The sequence below is a fragment of the Rhagoletis pomonella genome, unplaced genomic scaffold (assembly GCF_013731165.1).
Source record: "Rhagoletis pomonella isolate Grant_MI unplaced genomic scaffold, Rhpom_1.0 Rhpom_scaffold_00008, whole genome shotgun sequence".
NCBI classification, from domain to species: Eukaryota; Metazoa; Arthropoda; class Insecta; order Diptera; family Tephritidae; genus Rhagoletis; species Rhagoletis pomonella.
In genome coordinates this window covers 45,574,519-45,595,263 of record NW_023458562.1, presented here as the reverse complement: position 1 = coordinate 45,595,263, position 20,745 = coordinate 45,574,519, and the positions used below count along the sequence as shown (strand labels likewise).

Here is a 20,745-nt window from a genome sequence, read left to right as displayed (position 1 = left end):
TTTAGAGAAAGAGCACGTAATATGAATGTGAAGATGCTGATAAAAGAACACAAAAACTTGACAGCCCTGGCGAGAAAAGAATACGCTATAAATCAGTAAATCGGGTTTCTCAATATAAAAAAAAATAAAATAAAAATCGAATAAAAATTTGAAATTTGTGTGAACACTAGAGCTATCTAAAACGAACGTAGCTGAAATTCACTGGCAAACACAGTTGCCATCGGAAGAAAGTGCGGGAAAAGACTTTTGAGATAATTTTTTATAATGAACAAAAAATAAATACATTTTCCAAAAAATTACAAAAAAAAGTACCCGTACTTCGGCACAATTTTAGGATTTTGATCTCGCTTTATAAATGAATTCCTTTAAGTGGCTCTTTTTACCAAAAACGCGACAATGCCATATATTCGAGAAATAACTACATCGTGGCTGAGGCGATAGCATTTACGCTTTTGAAATGAAGTGTCTTTCGAAGTGCCCAATAAAAATTGTGGTGCTACATATATGTATTTCGGATATTTTAATTGACCTAGCCACAGTTCCAAAAATAAACATAATGGGGTGAGCTGTTAAAAATCAGTAGGTACCAGCACAATAAGCTTATTTAAATCTCCCTAATCCATAATATTAGGGGAGTATACATGCTAAATCGGGATTCGCTCGAGCCCACTATGGGTAATTTGACCCACTTAGTAGATTATTTATATAAACATGATCTTTTTTTGTTATGTGCATATAATTTGCCATATTTTTGAAAAAAAAAATCTTAGCCTTTGGCGACCTTTTAATCTGTGGTTTTATTGAAAAAGTTTGAATGCAGTTCTTTTCTAAATATTTGCATTAAAGAAAAAAAATGTCATTTAGTTATAGAAACCAGGGAACCATTAAAATTGAATTAATATTTTTCCGATCAAATTTAAATGTAATTTTATGATTTTATTCTTAGGCACTTTTATGCCGAATACATGTCATTTCAATGAAGCTCTGTATATTACGCCCATTAGCTGTGTAACCAGCAATTGAAGGTTTTTCAACATATTTTTGTTTTGTTTTTTTTAAGAATAAGTTAAAACTAAATAATAAAATTGCTCTTAAAAAAAGTGTGATCCTTTAGCAACGTGTGCATGTGATAAACATTAATTGCGGCCCACCCATTCCGACATAATATGTGAAACAAAATCGGCCGTAAAGGAAAGCCAATCCAAAACTCATCTGGAAAACATGGGAAATCACAGAATCGTTTATGGCTCCTTCCAGATCAGCCATCAGCGAGTAATGTTTTTCAGTGCTTTGGAGACTAAGGAAAGCAATTCCAACCGTATTTTGAAAGGATTAGTTGATATCATGAAAACCGTGTTCTATATATAAAATGAAGTAACATGTCTGACTTTAATTTTTAATATAAGTACATATATGTAAGTGCACTACATACGGATATGATACTTGGGAACAATTTTAGCTTTTCGCTTAAAGTTCTTTTTAATACTCTATTATTATGGAATTACCATGACTTTCGGCGAGCTCAATTTATCACAAAACCAGAGCATGAATATGTATACACTTATGCAGAAGTTAGCATGTCAATTTCGAAGTTAATATATGCAAAAAATCGCGTATTAAAATTTTCATACCAAAATAGAGTTAGCAAAGAGGCTTAAAAAATCTTTTAAAATATATTGCATTTAATATATGTACATACGCCTGATACATATGTTAGTTGAACTAAATTTAGAAAGTGTTACTTTTCACCACAATTTTGGATGCATGCTTTTTACATTACAAATACTCAACAATGCTACATTGTAATACCAGTTAGGGTTAATTCGATAATATATTTTTTTCTATTTGTTGATATGTATTACAAGGATAAAATCGATTACAAGATTACTAAATACATGTATTACTGTTATTAGTGGATAGGGAGTAACTATAGAGCAAAGAGAAAAATATATTGATGTAATTCAGTTAAGAGTTTGCAAGTATACATAAGTGAATGGCGGCACACCCAATGGCACAAAATATATATATATGTATATATTTTTTAACACACTGCAATTTGTTGTATTTAAAAGGTTAAAGACGCCACCAATGAATTTGCAATTGCATTAAATATTGGGAGCTAAACATGACGTGTGAATTATACATATTTACAAACGGAGCGTTGGCTTAGTATTGTTGAAGTATTCTATACATACATATGTGTATGTACGTAAATATGTATGGTCGTGGGGGTTAGGATGTCTTACAACAATAAGTACGTGGTATGAGCGTTTCATTGCATTTTTGGGTTTTAGTAAAAATGCACAAATTTTGTTTACCTCGGCCCGTAGGCGGTTTTCGATTCACAGCCGTATGAGAACGTTCGCCATTTATGAAACTTAGAGTTGCTAAAAGAATATACATACACAGGCAGGTAATTTTTTGGTGGTTTAAAAAAGTTTTGTTTAAAAAAAAAAAATTAAACAAGTAGTAAAAAGTGTGTCGTAATAAACATTGTTATTTTTATAGTTTCTAATAAAGTATATAGTTAGACAAATTATGTACGAGTATATATTTTGTATTAAAAATAGTGTATGTAGGTAATAGAGTAGAACGTCGCAAACGATTTTTTTTTTTGTGCGCAATCTTTTTATACGCTGAATAAAGTGTACAAAAAGCAGAGTACATGCTGTTTATCCGAATGCTTTTCTTATTATATAATTATACATGTCAAATGTGCAAAACAGTTATTAGAAAATTATAAAAGACAGAAGAATAGTAGCGTATGTGCGCCTATAGAAACAGCTGCAGCACTGACTAGCCTAAACTAAAACTAAATAAAAATTATAATTTTTTATTTATTGTATGAAAAAGGACTATCTATTCCTAAAAAAGATACTAAAAAAGGGAGCTAGATTCTCCAAAAAAAAAAAAATAATAATAATAATAACACAGAGAAACAAGCAGAGACACTAACGAACACTAAAAAAAATTAAATTAAATGATATTTCCAAAGAAAACAAATTGATATTTTTTTTAATTTCCTAAAAATTAATCACAGAATTAAAAAACAGGTGTTCATCCAAAATTTGAGGCAGTCACAATAGGCGTATGTAAAATGAGTGTAGCTAAAACAATCTAATGCATTTCTAAAGCACTAAAAAAAAATTGTACAGTCAGAAATATTTCTTTTTTAGCAAGAGACAAGTAATTTCACACATCAAAAAAGTAGAAAAACGTATGATTACTATCAAGAATCTATAGTAAAACTCTTTACACAGCTACAAAAACAAATAAACTAAAAAAAAAATTATGCTTTAAAAACTGGTTGGTATAAAAAATGTGTTCTGGCAAGAGTAGAAATCCAACATAAATTTTTGTTTGTGGAATTTTCTTGCCTTTGTAAGTATTTATGAGTGACAGATGCAACCAAATTAGAAATTATTATTTTTATTATACAAGACGCAATGTTAACGAGGAGTTAAGGGATGTGTGTGTATGTGTTCGTGAAGCTGAAAATTTTAAGCCAATTTTATGTCTTTGAATGAACGGGATAATCTTTGTTGTACACATGTATGCAAAATAAACGATTTGATTGAATTACGAAAAACATAAAAGGAATATGCAATTTTTATGTTACTATTTGTGAAGGTGACTGATGAAGAACACCATTTTCAGCATAAAATTCCGAAATAATTACTAGGCATTTTTTCGGAAATATCAAACAAATTTTGTGCGTATTAGAATTTTAGAGTTTAGAATTAAAAAATTATATAATTTTACCTAACCTATGCAAAATTTTAGTTAACCTTAAAACTAAATTCAAAACTTCAATGCGTATTAGACTAAAATTTATAGCTATTTACCTAAAAGATATACTTATTTAAAAAATAATATGGGTATTCATTTAAATTCGTAAATGCCTCGTAATTGAGTAAACCTCTTAAATAACCCGGTTTTCCATACACAATTAAGTACGTTTATGAGGTGTACGTACGTGGTTAAGAGACGTTTAGATGAATTATCCTAATATAATTTTACCTAACTTAAACAATTTCAGCAATATTTTAACTAACAAATTTTTAATTAACCACTAGATTTCAACCAACCTCAAAATTTAGAGCTAACCTCAAAATTGGCTAGCCTTAAAGTATCAACTAAACTCCAAACCAAATTCAAAAATGGAACTACATGTCCTCAAAATTTCAAATGCCCTTAAAGTTGCAACTAACCTCAAAATTTCAAATAATCTCAAAAATTCACCTGAAAATATCAAGCGCGCACAAATGTCAGAAACCCCCCGGTAAGCTTTAAGATCTTATTCCAGCTTTTGTTACAGAAAAATGTTTTTAAGTGTTGGTGAGCACAAGACTATGTATGTATGTATGTATGTAGAGATCATTGAAACTAATTTATTGAGGCTCCTTATACTTCTAAAATATCCTGGCAACTATATTTCATTCTCAGTTTTACAAATACAGTTAACTAACAATTACCTGATTCTTTTTGAATTCCAACTCCACCTCCTCTCACATACACTCCTACTGAAAATGATGTTCATTTGCGCAATGAAGATGAGAACTAAACGCCTATAAAAACTATCACTAAGCGATTGTGAAAAGGTGGTGAACTCTATTATTTGACTATCTTTGTTTTTAACTCACCTCATCGGGCTTTGCATCTACAGTAGTAGTAGTAGTGGTTTTAGTTTCGACATTTTTGTCGGTAAATTTTCAAACGAGTATTTGTTGTTGAGCTGTTTTATGTGTATAGGTTTTTATTTTAGATTTATTTCATTATTTCGTTTTACGTTGTGCCGGAAAAGAGTAGGTTATTATTTTACTAATATTTATTAGTAGAAAATCTAATGGTAGTAGTAGTAGCTGTGACTGTGATATTACTTATACTGTCATTTGATTGTGGTCCTATAAACACATTTTGGTGTTGATTTGGTGATGATGTTGGTGTTGTTCTTGTTGATGATGATAGCAGTATGGAGCTAGCGATATATTATAACGGCGCCATACACACACATATACGCAATGCAGCAGCGGCAAAACGAAGGGGTAGGATCGCTGACTGGAACGCCAACTAGATGATGCGATTTAACTAACTACCTGTTGTCACTGACTCTGGGATGGTACTCAATTGATTTACCAATTAAAAACTTACTGACTAGCTAACGATTTACTAACTCTTTCGACTAGACTGAATGGATTGAGTTTTGACTGATAAACTGACTATTGATCACACGCTTAACAAACATAGGTGGGCAGCGGTTTTTCGTTTTTGATTTGAAGGATTTGGTTGGGTGAAAAAATACATTTATAAAAAAAAATATTTTTTTTTTTCTGTTAAACTGTATTGATTTATAAAAATACATATTTTAATTAAAAAAATTTTCCAATTCAATATTTTTAGAAAACTAATTTCATAAAAATAAAAATTTATATTTTTTTATTTTTAGCCTTTAAATTTTGTTATTATTTCCAATTGACTTGTGCTTGAAGCCGGCTACAAAACATTGTGGGTTAAAGGGAATAGAAGAGTAGTAGAGAAAAAAATTTAATTTTTGACCACCAAATTACTTATTTGACCGTATTCTAATAAAAAAAAAATATTGTACGAAAATAATGAAAATCAATCAAGAACGAGTATTCATAGAAAAACAAAGTTGTTTTTTTTTTTTAGTTAATTTTGCTTACATTTTCTAATTTTGCCTAGAACTCAAAATAGTCACTTGTTGAACATAAACAAGGTTATATAGTCAATCGATGACTTTTAAAGAACTCAACTCCATTTGAAAAACATATTGTCTATGAATACTTGTTTTTGTATATTTTTTTTAGATAAAATTAATTTTGTTTGGAAAAAAAAAAAAAATTTTTGAAAATCTGTGTTCGTATGGAAAAGTAGCTTATGTCGAAAGGCTGACTTTAATATAAATCGGCATTTGCAGTATACGATTGCGAATGACTCGCTGGCGCTGAGCCGTTGAACAACTTTTGGCAAATAAACGTGCAAGAAATAGTTCCGATACTAGAAAGTCAATATTCCTATTAAGTCTCGTCAAAAAATTCCTTGTCGTTTAAAGAATAAAAGGAATGCCGCATTATACTAAAGCCAACCTTTCGACATAAGCTACTTTTCCATACGAACACAGAAATAATCAAAATTTTTTTCAAAAATCGTAATAATTTTGCTTTAAAAAATGTGTTTTTCTAAGAGAAAAATTAACACTTATTCACAACTAACGAAAACTTTGTTAAAAGTGTTCAGAAATCTAAAAAATCTTTGTTTAAAAAATTTAGTTTATAAAAACTGCAGCTGCACACAAAACTCATAATGACTAAAAACTTTGTGCCAATATAGAAATGAGGGAAAAAAGATTTGGAAAAATCAATTTTGAAAGAAGTACTGTAGGAAACTAAGATGTGGATGAAGGGAAGTAGAGTAGAAGAGTAACGCAATAGCAGTGATAGCTGCCGTACGAAGTATGTATAAAGTTGTTTGATGTTTAAACAGTAGCAGATGTAGTTGTGGTTGTAACAGTAGTTGTATGTAGTAGTAGAAGTAGAAATAGTAGCAGGAGTGGTAGTAGCGGAAAATAATAAATCACTTAATACACGCCGTACAACAAGTTGGGCCTGTGTATGCAAACAAATCGTTCATGAGTATAAAATAGATACAATTTTAAATATAAAAATCATTAGAGTTAAGTATTATTGCAAGTTTAAGTATCTAACAGAGCGCAATAGAGAAAGTAGTAGGTAAAACGAGTAGAGTACGGAATGTAACAGTTTAGTTTTTTTTTCTTCGTACTACAAAAATGTTACAGACACACTATCGAGTACGGGTAATATTTTCTTTCTAACAACTAATAAAATATTGTGTCAACAAATATGTGTTTACGTTGTAGCACAAAGTGGCATTGAATATTATTTGTGGTGGAGTTAGGAAGGGAAAAAGAAACAAAATGATAAAGATAAATTAAAAAATCAATTTGTTTTAATAATAAAATAAAACTAAGTATGTAATATTAAAAAAAAATTAAGCGCGGCTATTAAAAACCCCTAAAAATATATATATGTACATACGTACATACATATGTATGTGTATGGAACGTGAATTGTTTGAAAGCGGTCGAACGGTAGCCATATTTATTAGGAAAAATTCCTACGACATTTATTGGAGTACTCAAAGCAAAGCAGCGCTGATGGCTACCTTTCAAAAACAATATTGTATTAGTATTTTTAGCCTTTTTAAGACATGTATAAAAGCGGCTTCATTTGGCATAGATATGTAGTTTGATTAATGCGCCTTTTTATTGTAGGCATGTAAAAGTCAACTGCTGGCAAAAACAGTTGGCATCAATAAGAAAAATATATAAATGTGATAACGAATTTAATAGAGAAAGAAGAATAATTTTAAGACGCTGCTAAAAACAATACAGTTATAAACTACAACTACAAAAATAAACAAATTTAAATACGGATTAAGAAAGAATAAATAATTGCAATCAAACAGGAAATAATATATGAATAAATAACATATAGTATGTATATGTATAAAAAGCAAGATTTCAGACAAGAACAAAACGCAGTTAAATATTTTGAACGAAGACATAACATATTTGCTTGACGCACAGCATATTATCGAATAAAAATGTATTTTTTTTTTAGAATAAACTTGAATTTAAAACGAAATTTATGTATGTTTGTAAATGTGAGTGGAGAGAATGCTTGTTTGGACTTACCATCGCTCAATACTAATTCGGGTTGGCTTGGAACTGGCGCTTGTTTAGTTTCTATTCTCATCACTTGGTGTTCTGTAAGTAAAAAAGTTGCTTTTAATGACTGATAAAATGGAATGCCACGCATTATAGCGGCACTTAATTTAACTTCAATTCTTTTTTATAAAAATAAAAATTAAGAAAATGGGTATTGCTGCTTCAAAAGTAGAGACGTGAGGGCAAAAAAGGCGCACTTATCTCCATTTTGAAATTTATTGCAGCAAAAAGTTACTATATACAGTCAATGATAGCTTATTTATCACCCGCTTTTACAATTTAAATTTAAATATTTTATCGTTTTACTGAAAACCCCTCACATTTTCGGTCTCCACAGTGGGCCTTAACCTATAACAAGCAACCTTTTCTCAACATTACCTGAAACATCTTCTGGTTCTGATTGACTAACTGCGGCAGTTGTGATTGTTAATTGCTTCGTCTGTTGTGGTGCTGAGATTGGCATCGAACTCAACGGCTCCGATTCGGAGAAATCAGTATCGGTATCTGTGCAGAATAAAATATTGAAATTAAAATTTGAAGAAAACAAAGTAATGGGACTGTTCAGAATCTTTGAAAATGGTATGGCATTATTTCATTTGGAAACTTGTTAGTATTTTTTTTTTGCAAAACACTAACAAAATATAGAGCCATGCCTTTGCAACACTAAAAATTCATTGCATATGCAGCCCTTATATTTATGAAGTTGCAATTTCTATGGTATTTATCAAACACACTTACATTCACCATGAATGCTCTTCTTCTTACGCTCCACCGTGCGTTTGTATTCATTCAATTCATCATCGGTTACATTATCGAATGGGTTCTTGGCATATGGTGCTTTGTAAACGGCCGCATTATGCTGATAGCCACGTTGTATGATGCCCTTGGAGGCGGCGCCCATTAGCACAACATGATCGCCGGCTGATGAAACAGTCGCATCCTTAATGCGATTGGCCTCATCCCATGTAACGCCTTCGAGGATGTGTGATTGTGGTCCGGCGGATATTTTATCAGCGCGACGATTGTCTTTGATCTAGTAAAGAGATTTTTGGTATTTAATTTTGATTAATTTCTCACAATTTACTTAAATCTACAATCGCCTACCTGTTGTTGCAAGCGCTTGAATTCTTTTGGATTTGTTCCCGCTGGCACAAATTGCAACGGATCTTCGATGCGTACTGGTGTAGAGTGTGTTGGTGAACCTTCAGCGACCCACTGATATTGGCGATGGTGATGGTAAGACAGTGACAAAAGCACGCATTTTGGGTGTGGTGGCATGACAGAGGGATTCGGATTTGGTATTAAAAGTAGTAGCGAGATTTTTTTTGGCAATGCGCACAGGGAAGCGAATTCGAAAATGGAATTTGAAATTGTATTGCGTTGTTGAGTGGACGATTTTCGATTTTGAAATTGGGATTTGAGGCAGCGCAATGTGTCGATAATTTGTAGTTTAAATTAAATTATGAAAGTAGAAAGAGAAAGAAAGTAGTTGTAGTTTGTTTATTTAATCTCATTATTTTAGCAGTAATTATGTAAATACTGTGTTTAAATATTATAAATTAATATTTTTAACGCGATACAAAAAAGGAAAAAAATATAAATAAATATAAATATACCTAAAACTTTCATTAGTGTTAAAACCAAGCCATTGTTTGCGTTAAAACTAAGCATTTTTGTAATAAGGGTTAATTATTTTAGCTATGAAAGTGTGAACAATACAAAAAATGGCTTGCAAAATAAAAATAATTAGCAGTGTGGCATTTATCATATTTTTTACAGATTTTTTCATTCTTTAGTCCGCCGATTGTATTAACACATAATCAAGTTTTCTTTTTAATATTTTATACCTATTGTCTTTTTTTACAATCGTGGGTAAGTTAATTTTTTCAATAAAGCAAAGCAGTCAATACATAAAAAATAATTAAGACTAATAATGAAGATACATATCGCACACCGTCTTCAAAAGGGTCATAACTCAAAATAATAGAAAATGCGAAAAACTATTTCTTAGCACATGATAATCATATGGGCAAGGGCGACTCTATCTTAGGGGTTTTTTTTTTTTAATAAAATTTGCTCCAGCTTTTTCTGAATGGTAAATAAAGCTCTGTGTATATTTATAGCGCAAAATTTCAAAAAATGCCAAATTTTGAGTTGTGACTCTTTTGAAGGAGGTGTGAGATATGTAAAAACATATGTACATATATTTGCTAGGAAAAGAAATAAAAAACTTGAAGCTCGAAAAATTAGTACATACTTATGTATTTTTAATTTAGCAAAAGTTTTGAAACTGTTTAAGGTTTTCGTGCCTCTAACTACTAGCTTTGAAATTTGTATGTGACATATCGTCGCTACCATGTCAAACTGTCGAATGAGAAAATGGGTACTTTTCAGGAGAGCAAAGAACTTGTTTTAAAAAATTTTGTTGTCATTAGGAAAAAGTGTGGGATTCGACCCTTTGTTAATAGCCAGTATCCTCTGCTTCTAAGAAGACACGAAACTTGACGATTTGCCAATTTGCGTATCACACTAAATGCAAGCGCAAGGTATCGTAATTGGAAAAGCATTTTCGCACATACGATAGTTTGACATGTTAGCGTCGATATGTAAATGAAACAGACACGGGTTATTTTCTTTCACATATTTTTTTACACAAAACAACCGAAATTGCTCCATAAAAAAATAACAGCGGAAAATCATAGTAGTTTGTTAGCTGTGTGTAAATCATGCAAAAAAAAAATAAAAATAAATATGGATTTTATTTATAATTTTTATAAAGACGCACCCACGGATTATTCCCACAGAAGATTTTGGTCTAGAATTGCAATCAAGTACCTACATATGTACATCCAAGCATTTTTTATTCACATGACAGGATAATGGGTGAGCATTAGGAAAATAATTCACAAAAAATCATCTACTCTTCATTTATAAATGCAACGGGGAAAATTAATCAGCTTAGGGATGTTTACTGATGGGTCGATTACGGATTGCAACCGACCTTCAGTTGCGTTTTCGGTGGCTGAAATGGTATTATAGAGGCAACTAGCAACTGAAAGCTGGCAACTGAGTTCCTATTAAGGAAACTACATTTTTTGTTGTTGCCGGGGTAATTTTGATTGAGAAAATTTATCTATTTTTTCAACCGTTTTTGTACCTTGTTTACACTCAAGTTTTTTACTAACTGTTCATGCTCCTAAAAAAATTATTTCAACTAAAAGTTTAGAAAAATTTGTATTAAAATTGTTTCCCAAACGCTCGCAGAGCCTAAAACCTTCAGCTAACTAAGTAACAGGAACGGCAGATTTGTGTAAAATAATAGGTTAAAGAAATTTCAACTAAAAAATATCCTGATGTACTTTGGAACGATTTTCCCAGTTTGGTTTGGAGAAAAATCGGTTTCGGCGCTGTGCCATCTTCAGTGTCATTTTTCGTTTGGAAAAATTACCAACAACGAAAATTAGAGGAAAAAATATCCGTTTTCAATTCGCCATTTCTCTCGCTTGTGGTCATCCCTGCTAGCTTAGCGACAAAGCTATAAAATTAGCGAGCCGGGAAGTTATGGTTTGTGTAAATCAAGGCTTCGGATTCAACGGAAATGCTGTTCTATTCGCTACTTGATATGTAGTTGGCGATTCGAAATCGGCGCGTATATGTTTGTACAGATATGAATATGCGAAATAATTTTATCATGCAGGCATGCGACAAAATAAACTTAAAAAAAAGCAACAAAAAATATTTGACAACAATGCAAAAAAAAACTTTTATTGAACTGATAATTTCTGTAGAGAGGTCGCTCAAATAGGAAAATAAAGCCATATTTAAAAATAGTAAAATTTATTCTTTGTTTTTTTTTTATAGAAATTCTAAAATCTCGAAAATTTGCCACCCTAGAAACTGAACTACTAAAATTAACATGAAGTAAACTACTAAGTTTCGAACCACTCAATTTTTTTATAGTTTGTTTATATTTTTATTTCCTTTCGTTTTTATAATTTAAAAAAGTTATACTCCTCAAAAATGCTATGGGGATCCTTAAATAGTTTACACTACTTTAAAAATCGACTTTATTTTCCTTACTCATTTTGAAGTGAAAATATGTATTTGAAAAAATCAATTGCTAAGTAGAGGTTACAATGTCAAGCTTGGTGTTAAGAGTGTATTTTTTTAATTTTTTTGACTAAACACGTACCAGAGTAAAGTTTCAGTTGTACAATTTATATTTTATGTTATTAAGAGCGCGAGATTTTACTCCAAAACTGATATTTTAAAGCTGACATTGTGAACTCTCACTAATCGCAAATGTATGCTATTTACATATGTACATGACTATGTATGGCACAAAAAACAGCCACTCAGGCTGGAGGCAAAGGGATTTTATCAAGAATATAAAAATGTTTATATACAATTTTAACGTTGTGCAATGGTTAATATTACAATATTATATTTGTAACTTTTATACACATTTTGTAGGTTAATGAGTTAACATTTTCTTTCTCTTTCTCTCTTTTATTGACTCCATATAATGTAAAGTTGCATGTATCAGAATACGAAAACAAATTTTGTTTTGAAAATTTGCTGTTTTTAAATGTAGATTGCAAACAAAAACAAAAAAAAAATTAAGCGTTATTTGAAAATTGCGTTGGAATAGCTATAGTTTTATGTCCAAACTGCATTGCGCTGCCCTATTTAGACCGCTGTCAAATAGCTGCTATGAGAAAAACTCGTGCGAATGTATTAGCAACGTGGCTAAAGCATAATTTCTTCCCAGCGTTTAGTTTGCAAGCCGAAATTAGTTAACCTTCAAAAGCGCTTCATTGGGTTAAAATTAACCAAATTAAACCCAGAAAGGCGCAAATATTAGTTTGTTAAGGCGCTTTTTTAAATTTCTAGGAATTAAAGAAATACGATATTTTTTCTTTACTATATATTATTATTATTTATGTATTACACTTGCTTTGCTTTACCTTATACACAGACACAATAAAGCGTTAACTTACATAGCTAATAAATATATATGACCATTTTTATTATTGAATTTTATTAATAAATTGTTCATTTCTACTGAGTTACCGCAAAACCAAAGTTAATTTGTTGATACTAAATATGGATGGTTAGCTTGCAAATTGCGATAGTTTGATTATTTATGTATATATGAACGGCTGCATGTAAGGTTAAGAAACTAGCTATGTATTAATAGTTACCGGTGAAAAAGGACCGAAAAAATAGGCAGATTCCGGTTCAATCAAATTTTTAAAATTTTTTAAATTACATTTTCTTTCTTTTTTTGTTTTTGTATATGTTTACATTTTAATAGTTGCCACGCACGTATTTACGATTTTTCACCATAGACGAAATTAATGGGGCGTATTAATATATTTTTTAATGCTGTCCCTTATTTTTCGGCCCTTGTATAAATTGTGCTATTTTAAATACTTTTTTCTTTGCTAGTGTATTTCACACTTAACATTTTTTGTCGTTTATTTAAATGATCTCATTTACTTTCTACAAATGTTACTTGCTTTAATATAGGTTTAGTTATGAAGGTAAATAAAAGCCGCATATGGAATGTTACGATGAAATCAAAAGCAATTAAAATAAAAAAAATAAAAAAATACAAAAAAGGTAAAAAAAATAAAAAATAAAAAAAAAATTTATAAAATTTTAATAAATTTTTTCTTTTTAGTAAAACAATTTAAAATCTAAAAACTTAAATGTATTCAAAAGTATAATGAACAAATATGTGCACATTAGAGGAAAAAGTTATAGTGATTAAAAACCAAAACTAAAATTTCAGAAAAAATACCTAAAAACAACCTTACTTCTGCAGACATAATTACGAAAAAAATACGAGAAGTTTATTCACAAAACAGAAAAATCGAACAATTAAAAAAAAATAATTGGAATTGAATAAATTTAACAAAGTGTGAACTAAGTTCCGTTTTCTCAAGTAGTTTTTAAAATGTATCTGACCTTCAAACAAATTTTTTTAGAACAAATTTTGTGTTTAAAGGGAAGATAAATTTTAAGAGCTACTTGGGAAAACGGGTCTAAAAGATACAAACAAAATTTAAGATCTAAAAAAAAAATACTACACGAAAAAAATATTGCAATAAATTTTCGAAATTCAGTTAAGCAAAAAATATAAAAAGATACAAATAAAATTTTAAGATCTAAAAAAAACACTACACGAAAAAAATATTGCGGTAAATTTTCGAAATTCAGTTAATCAAAAAATATAAAAATTTAAAGAAATAAAAATTAAAGCCAAAATTAAAAATATATAACAAAAATTGTACTTACATAATAAAATAATACAAGAAGCATAAATAAAAATAACTACAAACAAAAATAAATCAAACATTTTAAACTAATTGCGAACTGTGCAAATTAGTTCAAAAATGCTTTGAAACGCGCTGAGCCCATTTGGTTTTTTGGTTAATGTTTATATTAAAGTCTTTTTGACTAGCCAAAACAAAATAACATATAAATATTTTATGGCAGCTAGAGCAGAGTAGACTGCTAAAGAGAAGAATGTGAAAAAAAAACAAAAGCAGTAACTGAAAAATTTTTAATTCTGTACGCGGGGGTCTATTTCCGAATAGATTACTGACTTCTCAATATTTTTTGCGTTATTTCGAAAAAATATGGAAATTTAAGAACATAAAAAGGGTTGAAAGTTTTAAAGCAATAGGAGAAAGATAATGAAAGTAAAAAAAAAGACACCTGTTTCAGATCCCCGCACACATACATATCGTTACCTTAATATGTATAGAAAGGCCCTATCCAACATTTTAGTTTACTTGCAAGGTGATTAAAAAAACTTAACAAAAGGATAAATTATTCGGTTGCCAATTTCTTTAAAATGCTGTTTTTAAACAAGGACTATAATTGAGTTATAGTAATTGTTTTTAAATTCCATTACGTTTTCAGTGATTCATTTATAAACATTTCTACAAAGCTGGATTTTGAAAGAAAATGACAGGGCCTTTCTATTCTAAGTATGTATGTATGTTAAGGTAACGATATTTCCATTTTTTTTTTTTAATGTAGAATATTTATATTACGGGCATTTATTTTTCTGAAACGCAGAAAAGAATGTATGTTTTAATAAATCATATCCCTTGCTAACCTCAACAAGGCCTTCAAATGTGATAAGATAGCAAACGCGCACATCTATTTCCGCTTACACGGTTGTCATTTTAGTTGACGAAAGTTTTGGTGTTTCAAAAACGTCTTAAAACTAATTATGTTACCGTAATTCAAAATCGGCAAAGAACAAATTAAATGCACACACTTACACGTATACATATAATGCTATTAAATGCACACATTATTTGTAAAAGATAAATTAAAATAAAAAATTGAGCGGCGGCAGCAAAATATTAGCAGTTTTAGTTTTCTATAAAAGCTACATTAATAATAGATTTTTTTTTGAATATTGTTAATTGCTGAATTAGCAAACCTTTGATCCCCGAAAATGTCCTACTACAGTTTATATTAATAATTTTCAGCGCTATGGGAGTACATTTTTTTCGCCGGTACGGTTCATTTGTTGGGATTTTTTTAGCCTTTTTTTAGTAGTAGATATTGTGTGTGTGTGTTTTTTTTTTTAATAATAGTTTTTTACTTCTGACTTATTTCGGATTTATCTTCAAATGTAATAATCTCTACCTTTGTAATCTTCTTGGGATCGGGTGTGCCTGTTTCCAGTACTTCAACCTTCTGATAGACATTTGGCGAGTTGAGCCATCGGCTTCGATCGCCGCCCTTGCGCAAATCGCCCTTCTTCCAAATGCTGCAAATGAAAACAATGCAATTAATGCCCATTTCTCACTCTGCAAATCAATTGTCCTTTCTTCTATACTCTGTCGCTACTCACCCTTGCTTCAAGAGTTCCTCTTCCTCGAGTAGATAACCCAGCGAGCTAACCGCTGGTGGCAGTTCAACATCATTCTTCGGCTTTGGCGGATCCGATTTAATAAGTGGATGGCGATAAATGTAACCCGTACGATAGCCGGCGTTGTCCAGCATGCGCATAAGCGCTTCAAATTCAGCGCCACCTACACGCCACTTGGGTGCGCCACCAGCAACAGCAGCTTTAACAGCGATTGCTCCACTACCATCAGCAGCACCATCAGCAGCGCCTGCGGCCTCAGCAGCATTTGCTTCGACTGTAGCCACAGCAGCTGCAAATTTCTTCTCCAAATCCTCAGGTGGGCGGCGAGCATCTGCAAAAATCGCTTTACGCGATTCCTCTGGTATCAAAACCAAATTGTCTACACCAACTGGCAGTAGTTGTAATTGTGTTTCACATGCCTTAACAATATGGCTGGCAGCAAAGAATGCCTCTTCGATGGTTTCACCACAACACAATGCACCATAATTGCTGAGTATCAACACCTTGGAGTTGGGACCGAGTGCGCGCACCAGTCGATCACGTTCATCGGCATCCATTTGTGTGCCCGTGTATGAGTGTGTGGTTATTTCACCCAAAACGCAAGCGTCGCGTGTCAATGGCAGTAGACCGACCTTTAGCGAAGAGACAGCAACGACGGGTGTGCAGCCAATGTAGATGGCGCAACGGATGTCGGGGCGGGCGGCATGTACCACCGAGTGCAAGGCGAAGTCTGTGGAGGGATGGAAAGAGTTTTGGAGTGAGTTTTTAAGAAGAAAAAACCTGCATATATGCATATTTATGGACTTTACAAGTGCGAATATGTACATAGATTTTAAATCGTTTTATTCACTGCGCTAAATCTAATTAAACACTTTAAGGCCTTTTTCTTGCATTTATTCAATTTTTTATTTTCGTTATGACATTCTTCGAGCAAACGAACGATACGTTCAGTGGACATTAATTGACAAAAATGTGTATTGATAAATTTGGGCATTAACAATACCGGAGTCATATTTGTTGAAGCAAAAACAATTAGGGAGTTCACAAGGTGTTGTATACTGTCGTACTGTTGTATGTCATAAACTTTAAACGGCTAAAACTATATTTAAGGAATTCGCAAGCTAACATACAAGTTTTATTATGAAATTTCACACCGCTAAAAAATAGTTGGTGGTGATTTCAAACCCTCTAAACATTTATTAAGCCGTTAAAAACTTTACAACATACGACAATACGACACGTACGACACCTTGTGAACCACCCAAATGTTAAACTTAAGTTAAGTTTCCCTTTGTTTGAAGCGTAGCAAGTAGATGGTGCTAAAAATATCTCTCTTTTATTATCTCTTCGCTGAGTCAATTGTTATAAAGGCTTGTAAAAACGTAATATTGCTTATTAATAAATATACAGTTTCTTCAAACGGACTGGGTAATCACTTTTCCCATGCTGCAAATAGTTCCAAATTTATTACGTTAAAAATAAGGGCCATAAAGTCTGCTCCACAAGCCATTTGTTTAATGGTAGAACTTTTGCCTAGTGGAAATTCGGTTGTATATTTTTTTGTATGTACTAAGTTATACATATATATTTTGTCTTAAAATTATTTAACTGAAAATATAATGGAGATGAACACAGTTTATCAGAACAAGTTTCGAGGCTAAAAATTTTCAAAATTGATGAATTGGGCAATGCATTTACATTTCCAATACTAACAAGATGATTTGACCGATTTTCAAACGTAAACGGTAAATAATATGAGTTTTAAAATATTTATATTTCGGTTAAGGGTTTTTGGAAGAAATTAAAAGCGGGGTGTGCATAGCTCAGTGGTTAGCGCTTTTCACTTTGCACATCGATGATGGGGGTTCGGTCCCTGCTGAAGTCTAGAAAAAGAAGTCTGATGAGATGAAGTGATCCCCGAAATAGCAGCTATAACTTCTACCGTTTAGACTGTGTTGCTTTTTTCAATTAAAACAAAAAATACCTGATCGTGGTACAAAGCCCAACAACAATATTGAAAGGAAATCAATTCTTTTATGTTGAAAAAGAAATAGAAAAAGAGGTGGCTGAGTTTTTTTTTTTTTAATTCCAAAAGCATGGAAAATATGTATGACCGTCTTTATAAGAAGTGCTAATTTACAAGAAAAAACTCGTAAAAAAAAACGTTACAAAATCATGTCATGGAGTCATTTCGTTCTAAATTTATATAGAAATTCCCTCTCACTATTGGCGTGAATTCAAACGCTTTAATCCTATTATGCATGCACTTATATCTCAAAAGACACTCACGATTCTTGTTCACTCCGAAATTGGTGGTGCCCTGCTCCACAATCTGACCCTGCATATCAACTCTGTTCAGCGATGACGCCGTGATTTCGTGATACATCATGCCATATGGATTCACAAGGAAATTCTCCTGATCAACCTTAAGACGTGCGGTAATTTGTGCACCCAATCCTTGCGTCCAACCGTATAAATCCAACAAACGGAATGTGGCAGCCAATTTGCAACGCAAAATCTTCTCACCCTTGGCATAGCCCATCGATTCAACGCCGCGTATATCATTGATTGGCAGCATACAATTCGTAGCCTTGAAGACATTACCAACGCGCGTTGATGTCGGTACGCCCATTATATCGGACAGCTGTTGCAGTATGCCGCCACCATCACGTGCGGAATCCACAATGCGCTCCAATTCTTCGCGAAAGAGCTTGGAACCCATAATGGCCTCAACACGCTTGCGGCGCTCCATTTCACGCATATCCTGCAAGTAAACACGAAAATATTAAAATAAGCAAATTAATTTCTTAGTAGATAATAAATGAATGCACGGCTGAAATGTGATGAGGATGGTTAGTTGCAGGCTGGGGGTTAGTTAGCTGTTTCACGATGACTAAGTGGGACAGTGAAAGTATGCAGATGTGAAAAATCGATCCAGCTGAAGGTAGTCGGTGCAATGTACTATGCACTACTGCAAAATTGGCTGATTTTACTCATGCCACAGTGAAGGGGATGGCGGAGAAAGCGCTCAAATGCGTGTGTTAGTGCAATGCTTACCTGCTCAATATCTGCTGGTCGCGCTTTACTGCTATCATCTTCCTCGGCGGCGGATAAGTCTATGCCATTCTGTGGCGGTGGCTGCTGTTCAACTTCGGTCATTTTTATTGTTGTTTTTGCGCTTATTTATGGCTGTTATATATAGCTCTCTATATATATTTTTTTGCTATATTATTTTTATAATTTTTCTTTCACGGCTGTCTGCTGCACTGAAATTTCGATTGTTACTGAAATGGTGAAGAAAATTCTGCAAAGATAAAAAAAGATAGAAAGATTATTAAAAACTTGTACTCTAAATAAATGTAAATTAAAGTAAAAATAAAATGAGACACGGAAATACACACATACACGCATACGTCGTCCACCATGAAGCGCAGCAGATTGCAGCTAAATAAATAAATGATATGGCATCAACAGTCAACTTGAAGCGCCTATCAGCTTAGTATTGCCTGTCGCGACTGACCGACCGACAGAGCGCCTGCCTGTCTACGTGTTAGCCAATAGAGTGAACAGACCGAAGGACGACGAAAAGGCGAAAAAGCACATAGCTGGATGATGCACAAAGAGAGAATTCGGAGGATATGACTTTCAGTTAGGGAGGGAAATAAGATACACTCGTCATCGACAGTGACCTTAAAAAGTATTTGCACACGACAGAAGACGAAACTTTAAGAGATGAGCAGAGGGAGAGAATAGTTGTACAGCTGAGCGGAAACTTATGGTAAAGCGAATATGTGTGTGAGGGTGGAAGCTGTGAAATATAGTTTTATGCGGAAAGCGCGTTTGCATTTGTTCTCTTCTTTTTCGCTAGTTCCACTAAAAGAGCATTTTAAGGATAAGGATTAAGAGTGAGAACTTACGTACATTCACACGCTAACATGTATGTATGTAGTACGAATGCGAATTAACTTGTTACACCGTTGGCAGGAAAGAGAGAGGTTGCAATCGGAAAGGTGCACAGTTGACCCCAATTAAAAACTGGCATAAGCTCGACTCAATTAGTGTTGTTGACTCCAAAAAGGCAGCAGAACGTCTGCCACGCCTGCTATTTAGTGGCACAGAAGTTAATTTAGTAGCTCATTTAGTTTACGAGAAAATCGCAACAATGTAAAATTTCGTCGAATTATCCAGGAATTAGGTGCTATTTACGTGCTTTTTAAGGCCACCAAAATTATTTTAGAAACCCACATAGTTTCCAAAAAATTCCACTAAAACTTAATAAGTGGGCCAGCCGCCGAGATGTCTCGCGAATTCCTCGGAAACTAAGTGAGAACCTAAAATAATTTTGGTGGTCCTAAAAAGCATGTAATTCCCCAATAAAATTAATTGGTGTTCGACCAAAATTTAATAAGTGGGTCAGCCAGCTTAACATTACGCCAGATAACCCATACACATTTTTCTCGAATTTCTCGGAAACCAAGTGAGCACCTAAATTAATTTTGGTGGCACTAAATAGCACCTTATTCCTGAATAATTTTTATCAGTACATACTTGGAGAAGCGGGTCAGCTGAATGACAGACGTGGTAGCGACGTGGTTGTCTGCAAATTTGGATTTCTTTTTCCGAAGAAGCAGATGCTGTGCTTCAAAGAACAAAGTATGTATTTAGATAATACATTTAATTGCTTATTAGCTAACTTATTTTACATTTTTATTGGTTCTTTAATTACATATTTTTATTTTGTTTAATTTTATTTTTTCTTTTGAGCATTATATTTGATTTTTAATTTGATTTTTTTTTTTCTTATTTTAAGGTTTTTCTTTAATCTCTTTCTTTTTTATATTTTTTTTGTAATTTCTTAAACTACAATTTTGTTTATTTATTATAATATTTTTATGTAGTATTTGTTAAAATTGTTTCATGTACCTATTTTTATTTTTTCATTTATTATAGCTTTTATATATTTTTTAAATATTACATCTTTTCATTTTATTATTTGTTATTTCGTATTTATTTTATTTGGTATTATTTCATCTTTTATTAAAGTTTTTTATATATTCATTTCGTATTTTATTTTATT

General features: G+C 32.2%; 1 protein-coding gene across 15 annotated transcripts in view; it reads right to left on the bottom strand.

Annotated features, from left to right (window-relative positions):
• Window positions 1–20,745, bottom strand: part of LOC118744952 (protein hu-li tai shao) — a 93,192-nt gene that overhangs the window by 18,229 nt on the left and 54,218 nt on the right. For 10 of the 15 annotated variants that reach the window (XM_036478400.1, XM_036478405.1, XM_036478401.1 and 7 more), the window contains 8 exons: window positions 18,726–18,972; window positions 17,958–18,432; window positions 15,651–16,398; window positions 15,443–15,566; window positions 8,873–8,983; window positions 8,507–8,801; window positions 8,147–8,272; window positions 7,736–7,807 (listed from right to left, as the gene is read on the bottom strand). In XM_036478400.1, the coding sequence (XP_036334293.1) occupies window positions 7,736–7,807; window positions 8,147–8,272; window positions 8,507–8,801; window positions 8,873–8,983; window positions 15,443–15,566; window positions 15,651–16,398; window positions 17,958–18,432; window positions 18,726–18,827 (2,053 nt within the window). In that variant the 5' untranslated portion in view covers window positions 18,828–18,972. Of the gene's footprint in view, window positions 1–2,318; window positions 2,388–7,735; window positions 7,808–8,146; window positions 8,273–8,506; window positions 8,802–8,872; window positions 8,984–15,442; window positions 15,567–15,650; window positions 16,399–17,957; window positions 18,433–18,725; window positions 18,973–19,073; window positions 20,342–20,745 lie in introns of those variants that run through there. The other 5 variants (XR_004993600.1, XM_036478411.1, XM_036478410.1 and 2 more) reach the window with 3 other exon arrangements.